Source organism: Ischnura elegans, chromosome 2 (assembly GCF_921293095.1).
Source record: "Ischnura elegans chromosome 2, ioIscEleg1.1, whole genome shotgun sequence".
NCBI lineage: Eukaryota > Metazoa > Arthropoda > Insecta > Odonata > Coenagrionidae > Ischnura > Ischnura elegans.
Genome location: NC_060247.1, coordinates 12,210,427 through 12,222,321, shown reverse-complemented (window position 1 = coordinate 12,222,321; position 11,895 = coordinate 12,210,427). Strand labels below are relative to the sequence as shown.

The window sequence follows — 11,895 nt, the reverse complement described above, 5'->3', positions numbered from 1 at the left end:
ATAAGTGAAATAAAACTCTGACAATGAGTGTTTTCTTATTACAGGTTATTATTTACATTTTATGAATTTTTTTCTTTTCGGTCACGAATTTTTTATTTTAGAAATGTTGAGATAACAGAATTGATAAAAGTTTTCTTATATGATTGATTATAATGTATTTTGGCTGACTATTATGTCTTCTATCAACCAGTGCCGGAAGGCCGTTCCGGCACTATGTGTTATGTTATGTTAAGAGTAATGTACGTTTGTCTGAACGCTAGCTAATGTTGATGTGGGTATAATTAATGATCATCTCCGCAAGCCAGTAACAGATGTGGTATGTATACAAATTTTGGGGAAGGAATTGAAAGCACTGGGAAAGAAAATTTTAACACCTACCTCTAGTACGAATTTATAAAGGTAGTTTAGAATTGTGGAATATTTAGACTTCTATAGAACTTACATCATGTACGTTTCACACGGATTCGGGATGAAATCGAAGATTGTGTCGGGTAGAGTGACCTGACTTAAGAATTCGTTCTCTTTGTGATCGTATCCAACCCTTTGCCCATTCATGTCGTATTCGTTTTCGCGCCCATTTCCAGTGCCATAAAATCCGTGCGCACGCATCGTATTTTCATCGCAATCGCAATGTGCGTTTCGTTCGTTCTTCTATTTGTTATGATATGGAAGTGATGGAAGGTTTTAAGAAGTAGATATCTCGAACTTGAGATGAATCGTGCAATTTGGAGAACCGATGACAGTGATGTTGAGAATTTCATGGCCAGCTTCAGTAAGGTCGTCTGACTTTCTCTGCTTACATCATTTGGAGAGACAACTCATCTTTCGGGACTGAGCCAAGTTCTTGGTTCTCGATGTATAGGGATGGTGGTTTCTGATCAGCATTCATTGTATTTATTTACGAAATTTAGCAATGAAGTAAAGATGAGGAAGAAACCAATAATTTTGATTTCACTTATGTTACTCGTCGTGCTTTGGCTGACAATTTCAATTGGTAATTACTTGCTGTGCCCATAAAAAACGGTGGAATCACAAAATATTGCATGTTTCTTACTGTCTCAACTCATTTCGTGGAGAATTCGAAGATTATCGCTAGTGGATATGAACGCGAAAAATTTATTTTCAGGTGGTGAATCCAGTCAAGTTTCGCGTGTCATGCCATCAAGTTTGCAGTACATATCATCACCCGAGGAGGAATCGTTGCGAAATGAAATTGGAATGCTTAAAGCTGAGGTGAATCCTTCAGTGCCGATTAGTGTATCGTTTTTAAAACACAAATTACATGACATACCTGTTGGAATTACAAGTTTTAATGTGGGTGGCCGGCATTGATTGTTTTTAGTTATTGTTTTATAAGAAAGTTTGATCAGATTTAAGAGAAGTAGCTGTCTTAAATAATTTATGCATTAGTATGAAATGAGATATTTAACAACACCTTTAAGTTTATTCGTAAATAATTCAGAGTTCTCCTACGTTTTTACCTCAATTCAGTAGTGAATGGAAATGATAACTTGATGAGGACAAAGGCCAAATTATAAAAGACGAAAATGATATTTTTTACGGTCAACCATTGTATGATATTTATAAGCATGTTTTTATAGTTTTGTTTTGTGTTTTCAGCTCGGCAATCTAAAAGTTCTCCTGAGAAATTGCGGCTTATTGAAAGAAAGTAATATCCGAGACATACCCACCATATATGCAGTCACTCCAACATATGCTCGGGCTGTGCAGAAAGCAGAACTCACAAGGTACTGGCAGTGAAATAAAATCTGAGCATTCAAAAATTTTAAGTTATGAATCTTATGCATATCCCCAAAATGAGTTAAGCAAAGTTCTATGCGATTTTGTGAAATTCTCCTGGATATTGCTTTTTCATTCAATATTTGTGACTTTTTGGCAATTCAAAGTTTCTCCTAAATTTTTTGGTGTCACTTAGCTTAAAACTAACGACAAATAAGGGGAAAAATTTCTAATCTCTAAGACAGAGTTAGACATTTTAAGTTATTTTTTAAAGGTATTGCTATAAAAGAATGACTATGTTATCTTTCAAATATACATTTTAATGTTTACATTATGTAAGGGGTTATAACTGTGGTCAGGTATTATGAAGTAACTAATCTGCATAGTGCCTGACCTCCTTTAAAATCAGCCACATAATGCCCAGCCAGAGCCAGATATAGTTTAATCAGTAGACCTGAAAGCTGGAACTCGGGTGATTCCTCACAAAAGTGGGGTCGCATGGAGTTCTATTGAGGTCAGGGGGGATGACAGAGTTGGTTCCCTATGGTGTAGGCTCCTTGGCTTATATTATCAATACCTAAACATGGCATCACGCCACAATCCCGCCCTATAGGCCTTGGTGGTAATCTCTCTAGTCCACCAAGCATTCACTATTTTGAGTGCCAAAGAATAAGATTCAGAGAAGAAGCTTTTGGGCACAGTGCAACTCAAGAATGGCCCCAGCCAAGTAATTGTCGTCATAAGGGTGGATGGGATACACTGACAACCATCCTCAGAGTGCCATGCCGCAAGGGAGGGGAATCAACTGAGACTGCATCACAACTTACAATCCCATGCATCGTAGGAGTATCGAAAAGAATAGCAAGGATGCTGAGGAAGCTTGATGAAGTCACAAGGTTTAATTGGGTGACCAAGATCCAAGATATTGTATGTATGTACAGTGGTGGAAAAAATTAACGCAAAGCTCGTTGGCATCTGAGAGCGGCCAGTTTAGGAGCTACTTGTCTTCCCAAATTTTGCCATCGTAATGCTCTCATACAACCGGGAGTTTTAAAAGCAATGTATCCTTTGTACCGGGGAAATAATCATACCCGTCACATTATGACAAGGCGCAAAAGATCCAGCTACGAATTCTTCGCTACATTCTCCGAAGTATGCTTCGCCCTCAACTCATCTACAATGGAATCTACTCTCGTCGGGACATCATTGGACACAGCCGACATATTGGGCATTGAGACTGCCTTAGAACCCAATAGTTCCAGTGGTGTAGTGGGTAAAGTATCATGCTTTGAACCAGAGGCTCCACGGATTAAGTCCCACTGACGGATGACTTGATGCTGCACACACACACTGTAAACATTTTTCTGATCTTAAAACTTTGCAATAGCTATCAATAGGTCCATAGGATGTTGCATGGCTATTGAATTCTTACGTGCTTATTTATTTGTTGAAATGCAACCACCATATTGCATAGCCATTTGTGCAGTTGGCTGTGGAGTGAATTTTGACTACCATTTCCGCTTCGTCCAACCCAGCTTCAAGGCCCCTAACATTAGCTCTATGTGCAATGTGTCATGGCCTACTACTCCTCCCTCATTTCGAGGGAAAATTCCTCAGAAGTTCTGCAGAGCTGAGCGAAGGCAGAACATCAAGCCGCCCAAACTCAGTAGTTCTCAATCGGGTAATTTTGGGTGTCTGCATATGTATTTATTATTATCAGAAACATTGAGCAAATGGTTAAGTTAACAGAGGTTAGACCTACCCTTAAATTTTCCAACAAAATGAGCATTACGCATGCATTTTAAAAATATTTCATCATTCACTCATTTTAAAAACATTTCAGCACTCCAGGTAAAATCTTTGCTAAATCTAAAATCCTCACCCTCCCTTCTTTGTATATCCTTACATGTGCCTGTTTTGTTAAAGCAAACCCTTCCCATTTTCTTCAAAACTCTACCTACCATGATCACCTCACCCGTTCTAGAAATAACATCCATTCAAACCAGTATTCCAGCTCTGCCTAAAAGGTCCCTACCACTCTGCCTCGATCCTTTACAATAAAGTTCCCAAAGAAATAAAAAATAGCAAATCACCTACCGAATTTAAAAAGAGACTAAAAATCCTCCTAGCTGAAAAATGCTATTACAGTATTAATGAATATCTGGAGGATGCATTATAAAGGAAATTTTCTAGATGGCAACTTGAATGCCTATATTTTTCCATACTTTCTGTTTGTATTTTTATAACCCTCTCGGCTCTATTTCTAATGTTTGTACATATGTATAGTGAAATAATTATCCTGAGAATTCCCAAGAACCTGGAAAATTTTAAATCGTGTATGTATGTTTGTATGTAATTATTCGTAAATCTCATATTGACTTTAGCCTTTGAGATGTTTAATTTGCCAATGGTGAAATAAATTTATTATTATTATTATGGAACTAGTGTTGTTTCGAAGTCATAGAAATATTGGACTGTTCGTGTTTTCCGCTATTTATTTAATCCCTACTTCGAACTTTTGATTACTTTTAGCACTCAATATAGGTTAAGGAATAGAATAAACCTCACAATCAATTACTCGAGGTAATTTCGAAATCAGAAATGTGGTTGTAAGACATTTATGTTAATTTACAAACTAACTTTTAAAAAAATGAAAATGATTTCTCATTACCTTTGCCTATCAATGAAGAAATTTTTTTCTTGTAATTACATGAATTACCATTCATTGCGACATCTTCATTTTATGGCCGAATTTCCAGTATTCTCTATTCATTGAAGAGGAGCGATAGAGTTTTTTTTACCATCCCGTGAATTATAGTGAGTGGTCGAATTTTCCCATTGTCTTAGCAAAAAATATATTTCCAGTAAGCCACGTAATGCTTACAAAAAATTTACCCCATATGCAGCAGACATCTTTTCACTTTCTTACGAAGGATTCACTCCCATGATTGTTGCATAATTGAAATGTGCATCAAAGATGGACTTCTGAAGCAGTCTACGTAGCAAAAGATAAGTACATAAATGAGTTTAATTGTGGACATTAAATATTTTACGGAAAACGATTCTGACACAAAAACGGAGTAGACAGGTAAATGACTGCATGGTACAGCATGTATGTTACAGAGAAGAGGAGAATTATGCAGGAATTGATAAAGAAAGCTAGCATCAAAGATCGGATTTGAACAAAAGAAATATTCACTAGAATTAGAAGAAATAAATTCGAGAATCGATTGATTATGCCTGAATGAGAAATTCACAAGGAAAAATATATCAGTCCGTAAGATGTATCAACTTGTAGCATGGAAATATTAATAATAGTTCGATTACCACGGAAACAAATTCTAGGTAAAAATTATTTCCTTCTATTTACTCAAAAATAGAGTCAAATTCCATTAATTCCTTTCCACCCACTCAAATTTCCGTAATCTTTCCAGTTTCCTAAATAACTTTTCAATAAGTGAAAATTATAATACTTTTCTGATTCTCATTTTAGGTCAGTTTATAAAATTGAAAAACATTTAACGCTTAGTTCAGATACATCTATTTTAATAAAGATCTAATTTTTAATTGATGTTGTTAATCAAATATGCGTTCATATGGATCATCTTTGTGATTAAAAATCAAGTTTTAAAGACATTTTGAAGTTCAAAAAACTCTATTTACTCCTCTCATTTCACTATGAAAGAAATCATTTACTGACCAAATTAATCAATTTCTTCGGATAACTACATGGAAGAAATTATTGAACCTTAAAATGGCCATGACATATTCTGTTACCTAAATCAATTTAGCTTCGCATTTCTTTTCAATTGCAGTATGTTACAAGTTGTTCCAATATAATCCTCAGGAAACTATTATTGGGGCTTAGAATATTGAGCAAAGCATTGCAATACTGAACTGAAAACAAACAACTGATTTCTCGGAGGTGGCTCAAAAAAGTGCTTTCATTCTGCTGCGAGGAACTCTATAGGAGTTCTCCCTTGAAGGGGAGAAGAAGCGTAGGCCGTGACACATCGCACATGCAGCTAATGGTTAGGGGCCTTGAAGCGGTGCTGGACGACGCGGAAATGGTAATCAAAATTCACTCCACAGTCAACTGCCCAAATGGCAATATGCAATATGATTTAAGGATTAATCACTGTCAACCCAAATAGAAATGTGTTTCTCTTAGAAATTGCAGGTGAGGAATGTGAGATTGAACATAGTGTGAAGTAGATGAGCTTATATTGGAGGAGGTAGTGCAGTTTTACTGTTTGAGCATCACATTTGAGGAAAACAGACACAGCATCAGAGATATTGGGAAGAGATTTTATCTCTGTTGGAGGCATTCATTATTAGAAAGAGCTATTTTGGGGATCATCACATAAAACTGTTTAGGAAAGGTTAGTTATGGAGTCTTAGAGAATGGAGAAAGAGTCAACCCTAAGGTATACCCGACGGCAGCACCACGTATGGCTACTAGCAGGCGAAGAAAATTCTTCACTTGTTTCTCTGAATTCAGACGGGTGTGCAGTGCCACGGTTTACTTTATTAGCAGCAAGAGTATCTGACTGAAATAAATACCACGTTTTTCTTGTTCATGCCGAGATTAATAGGTAGTTAAAGTTAATAGTAGCGTTAGTAGGTACAAACTAATGGAAAATTCCTCTCCCATGTTTACTTTTCTATTTTTAAAATCTAGTAGTCTACCAGAAAGGTTGACTCTTTCTGTCAATTTGTTTTGAACCATATATGGAGGAATTGATAAAATCTAGTAGTCTACCAAAAAGGTTGACTCTTTCTGTCATTTTGTTTTGATTACATACTGAGGAATAGGGTGGTTTCCTATTATTATTTGATTGCCTAAATCGAAAGATTATTACTCCTGGAGTACGCATTTCTCGCTCTTAGATTTTCGAATGACAATATCTATTTTTCGCGATTAAACGAAAAGTGAAAATTTTCAGGCGTGCGAAAACGCGACGGCTAAGTAGGAATGATGGGAAAAGTCAGTGTGAGGTATTTCTGGTTCCCGCTGCCGCCCTGTGAGGTGACCTTGAGGCGAGCCTTGAGTGCTGTCACGACGCACGCTACTAGCAGGTAGGAGAGTACCCTGCTAGCAGGTAGTGCTTGGCTTAAATATGGATTATTACTACCTTATCAAATGAAGGAAACTTTCCGACCTTAGACAATTTGAATAAGTGATTATTAAGACATGTTTCCCTGAGCTCTGTGACTCATGCATGCATTGGTAATCTCAGACGATGTAAAACTCCTATCCTCTCGTGTAGAAACTAGGTCCCTGTGACGTCATGTGGAGTGGAATTGCATGGGTGCCAATCTGGCCTTTTTCAAATGCGGTTAAAATTGACCATTGCCATTCGTCTAAACCGGGATTTCTAAAACCAAATAATTTGTATATTATGAAAACCCTTATGGTGGGTAATGAATCGCAATCAATGCATCACGTTTTCTTTGATGAAAGAAACTACCCTATTGATAAAATCTATTAGTCTACCAAAAAGGTTGACTCTTTCTGTCAATTTGTTTTGAACCATATATGGAGGAATTGACAAAATCTAGTAGTCTACCAAAAAGGTTTAAACTTTCTGTCGGTTTATCTTGTTTGCATTAATGTGGAATTACCTCTTTGTTTATAGTTGAGTGATTCTAAAAAGTTAAGTCTTTCACTCGGATTGATATAGAAATGTACTTTATGTCCCTACATACAATATCTTAATTAACATGTTTCTTTCAATGAAATGGTTTCTTATTCCTCTATAATCTTTCGTCCATTGCCCGCCATAGTTATATTATTGTTTGTGTGGTGTCCCTGAGTATTTGCAAGTAGTTCTTTAATTATCCGTTTTGGTGCTGCTGTCGGGTATACTGGATGGTTGACTCTTTCTCCATTCGGAACTACTTTTAGTTATGAGTCTGATTGGCAGTGTAGCTCATCATGGTGCAGAAACTGATGATGAGGAAAGAGGACAGCGGAAAACTAGAGGCGTTGAGTTTTGGGTGTGAAGTGGATGGAGAGGAAGAGGAATGGCCAAATGTTAGATGTGAGTGTGGAGAGGAAGCCTCTAGATGGAATGCAGTGTGTCTGGGTGGAGAAAAGTCCATAGGATGGGAATTTTAAAAAGCTTGTTTGAGGGAAGAGAGTTTGATAAGCATGGAAGGGAATAGGATACGTTTCTAGATGGAATGAAAAGATTCCTTGGAATTGAAGAGAGAAATTAAATTTGGGGATTAGGAAAGTTGTGGAGGTTGGCAAAATGCTCTATGTAGAATAGGTGTGTGTATCAATTCTACATCTCCCTATTCCCACTCTCCTTGCTTCCCGATCTGTCCACAGTTCATCATCCAATCCTCTTCCACCCATTTCTTTCTGTGCCCCACGAATCCAGCTTTCCCTGGGCCTGCCTCCCCTTCGTCTGCCCTCTATGTTCCACTGCAACGTTTGTTTGTTTTGGGAGTATTGTATTTCCCATTGTTTGAGCGTGCTCCTGCCACTTCCACTGCTCTGTTTTTATTTCATTTACCCTTGTGATACTTATATTAATTATTTCCCTTATCCTTAAATTCCTTATTTTCTTTTTTTTTTTGATTTGCCAGCTGCTCTTATCCATTCCTGTTTCAAAGTCCATTTCTGTGGTCGATAGTAGGTTTTCTGATTTTTCTGTTACTGGCCATACGTCACTGCTGTAAGTTACAGTTCTTTTCTCTGTTTGTCCGATTCCCATTTCTCTTTACTGATAGATGTTACGATTTTTTTTCTTTTTATCCTCTTTCAGTGATCTTAAACCCTTAAAGCTTTTTGCACTTCTTTATCCTTCAATATGTATATAAGTAATTGCATTTCTTTTCCCGTTTAGCATTATTTTTCTTTTTACTAATGTGCGTGCCTCTTTGTGTCCCACCTTGTCATTATCTGATTTCGTGGTGAGATATCTGTTGTATTTTTTCCCTTTTCCTTCTACGTACCTTTATGATAGAACCCTGGATCCAGTCATTTTGATTGGTTTTGAAAATAGTTTCACTGAAATTATCATAACTTCCAATCTGGTAAACTGAAATTTTGTGATGTTTAGTTTTTCAATCAGATTTCTTATTGCTCTAAATATTTGGTATTGATATTTTATTATTTATGAGTTATACTCATTGCCGCCTTCCACCCCAGAACCAGTCATTTCAACTAGGCAATATTCCTATCCAATTACTCAAAATGTGGGCTTTGAATTTTGGAATCTAATCTTCCAGGCAAAACTTATTAGTTTATTCAAAACCCATTTTTGTCTTTTCAATTTTTGCATGCTTTGCTCCTCAACTGGTAGGAATTTTTGTGCTTTTGTGGGTTCTCGTCATTGTAATATGTAAAAGCTTTTGTGCTATGGCCTATGGTGGTTCCTGGGGTTCTGGTGTTCAACAGTTTTTATCAAATTTGAGGAAACCTCAGGGGCAGTAGTGTAGTTGAAATTGATCAAAATAATGTAATTTGAAATCACATAATACTTTTTGAATGATATTTAGTCACGAAATACATCATACAATACACTTAGAAATTGTATTTCCAATATAAATGATAATTGTGGAAGTGTTTATTTTAATTGGAAATAAAAGAATAAAACTTTGTAAGGTTCACTTGTATATTTAAATGGGTTTCTCAGCATGGTTACATCCTCAGGTCTCTGCAACTACATTACGAAACCCGGGTCGTGCCCATTCAAATATACAAGTGAACCTTACAAAGTTTTGTTCTTTTATTTCCAACACGGAGAGGCTTCACGGAGTCAAGCCTGAAGTTATCAGTTATATGTGTATTTTAAACTTATTGTTTTCAAATACATGTATCATTTTTGGAATTACCGTATTTCTCCGAATATAGTCCCCCCCCCCTAATTCTGAGGCTTCAGCTTCGGGAAAATTTTAAGAAATGCGTTTGAGTATAGTCCCCCCTTCACTTTTACCACAGGCAGTTTTGGAAAAAAAAGGGGGACTATATTGAGACAAATACGGTACTTGAAATAGATTCTCATAGACTTGATGCTTTGTCCATTACTCAGTCAAAGTGGGTGCAACCTCTTGGCTGGGGCATTGGGAAATGTATTGGACTTGGGGTATTGTTGGTACATGGACTGTGGTTATTGCTTTTGAAAACTGTACTCATTCCAAAGATAACTCATTCCTTAAGTTTTTATATTGCACCACTATTGGTGTTATTGACTTGTGCTGTTGCTTAAATTTTTAGGCTCTCTCATACATTTCTTCTGGTTCCAAATTTCCACTGGATTATTGTGGAAGATGCAGATGAACAAACAGACTTGGTTAGTCGGTTGTTGTCAAGATCTGGCTTGAAATACACTCATCTTGTGGAACCAACACCAAAGGACTGGAAGATAAAGGAAAAGGTAGCTACCAAGTTTGAACTTGTAATAATGGGAACTTATGATGCAAAACAATGGAGTACATAATTTGCTTCTTAATTTAATATCTCAGGCAACTTTGGAGTGCAACATAGGGATAAATAGGCTGAAAAATGCTGCTGGGAAGGTGTATTCATTAGCTAAACACTCACTTTGGCATTCTTTATTTTATTGTAATTCAAGATCAACGGCCAACTGCTCTTTTTAGTACATTGTATACAAAAATAGTGGTATAATAAGTACATAGTATCATTGAAATTTAAACTAAGTTAATAATTAGCATTAAGAATAAGATTTCATATTCATTAAGGTGTGTCAGCAGTAAATACATAAATATCTGTGGATATAAAGCTCTCTTAAATGCTGATAAAGTATTTTCAGCACACTTATTTGCTGGTTATAAATTCCAATTTCGTCTTGGCGTATTTGCAGGAGAATGAAATATATAATTTTGCTGAGAAGTCTAATTTCTTAATTGCCAGGAGAAAAAGATAATTTTTTGCCTAGTTTATAATTTCCTCGATTATATGCTGTAGTTCTATTAGACTCTTTGTCTTCGTATTAGTGGCTTAAGTGTTGCTGTGAGATGTGACTCTAGTCAGTTTTATGTTGGCCTCATGTTCTCGGCTGTGGTGTCGTCTTAAGTGTCATCTTGTGAACATCAGTCTCAATTCTCAAAGGAGACTCACATCTCATTTCCCCAAAAGTAAATCTAGTTCTTTAGTAACTGATACCTTTTTACTATATACTTGCTGAATTGATAGATTCAAAAATTTTATGGCAATATTTAAAATTTTCAATTTATGTTAAATGGAACATCAAACTGCATGTAAAATCAAAATTCATTGATAATCAGTGCATACTAGGGCTATGACTTATTTGTAACCCCATGTTCCGGTGCTATAAATTGATGAACTTTTGTTCAGAACTAAAGAAAAAGACATTATTTCTATTTTGTTTTAAAAAAGGTCACCCCAACCCAAAAAAACTACTATTACCATAATAATATTACCATAAGGTGAAAAAATCATTTAGTAGCAGTTTTTTATTTAGATTAAAAATTAAATTATAATGATGCAATTTTATAACACTTATGTTTTAACACACATCTGTGCAGTGGCGTAGCGAGGGGGGAGGCCCGGGGGGTCTGGACCAATACAACCACCGAAATATAAAACACAATTGTACATCTTCATAAAAGATTGAAATTGAGGCAGTTGGCAAACAAAATATTGAAAAATCATGAATTTACAAAAGATTTATTTGACAAATGAAGTTATTTCGATTACAAAAAGTGTTAAAGGTAGTTAAAAAGCCTCTGCTTAGTACAACGTTTTTCAAAAATCCCCCCCCCCCCCCCCGAACATAATTCATGGCTACCCCACTGGATCTGCCCAACTGTTGGAGATTAATTTACAAGTTTTGAGTGGTGAGTCTTTTTTCTGGTAAAAGAATAAATGACAAAAGAGCAATTATTCCTCGGGAATTCCACCGGACATTCTTAAAGTAGGTATTTTCTGAAACTTTACTTTAAGAAATTTTCCAGTTTCTTCAAAAAAACTGAGAACTCGAGTTAAATGAGATAAAAATATTATATCATCATATCATCCTGCCGATTCAGTAATTGTTGAAATTCATTTTTAGCTGTTCATAATTATTTACCATTTCCGGGATAAATGGATCTTCAATTTTGGAAGATGTTTCTTATTCTCCAATTTCATTATCCATTACTAAGCGAAGAACTCGATCA

At 36.1% G+C, this 11,895-nt stretch overlaps 1 protein-coding gene across 1 annotated transcript in view; it reads left to right on the top strand.

Annotated features, from left to right (window-relative positions):
- Window positions 1-629: 629 nt before the first annotated feature.
- The window catches only part of LOC124153382 (galactosylgalactosylxylosylprotein 3-beta-glucuronosyltransferase I), a 45,179-nt gene continuing 33,913 nt past the window's right edge, over window positions 630-11,895 (top strand). Inside the window, exons 1-4 of the mRNA XM_046526501.1 lie at window positions 630-994; window positions 1,127-1,233; window positions 1,621-1,748; window positions 9,971-10,130. Of these exons, the coding sequence (XP_046382457.1) occupies window positions 865-994; window positions 1,127-1,233; window positions 1,621-1,748; window positions 9,971-10,130 (525 nt within the window). The 5' untranslated portion in view covers window positions 630-864. The remainder of the gene's footprint in view (window positions 995-1,126; window positions 1,234-1,620; window positions 1,749-9,970; window positions 10,131-11,895) is intronic.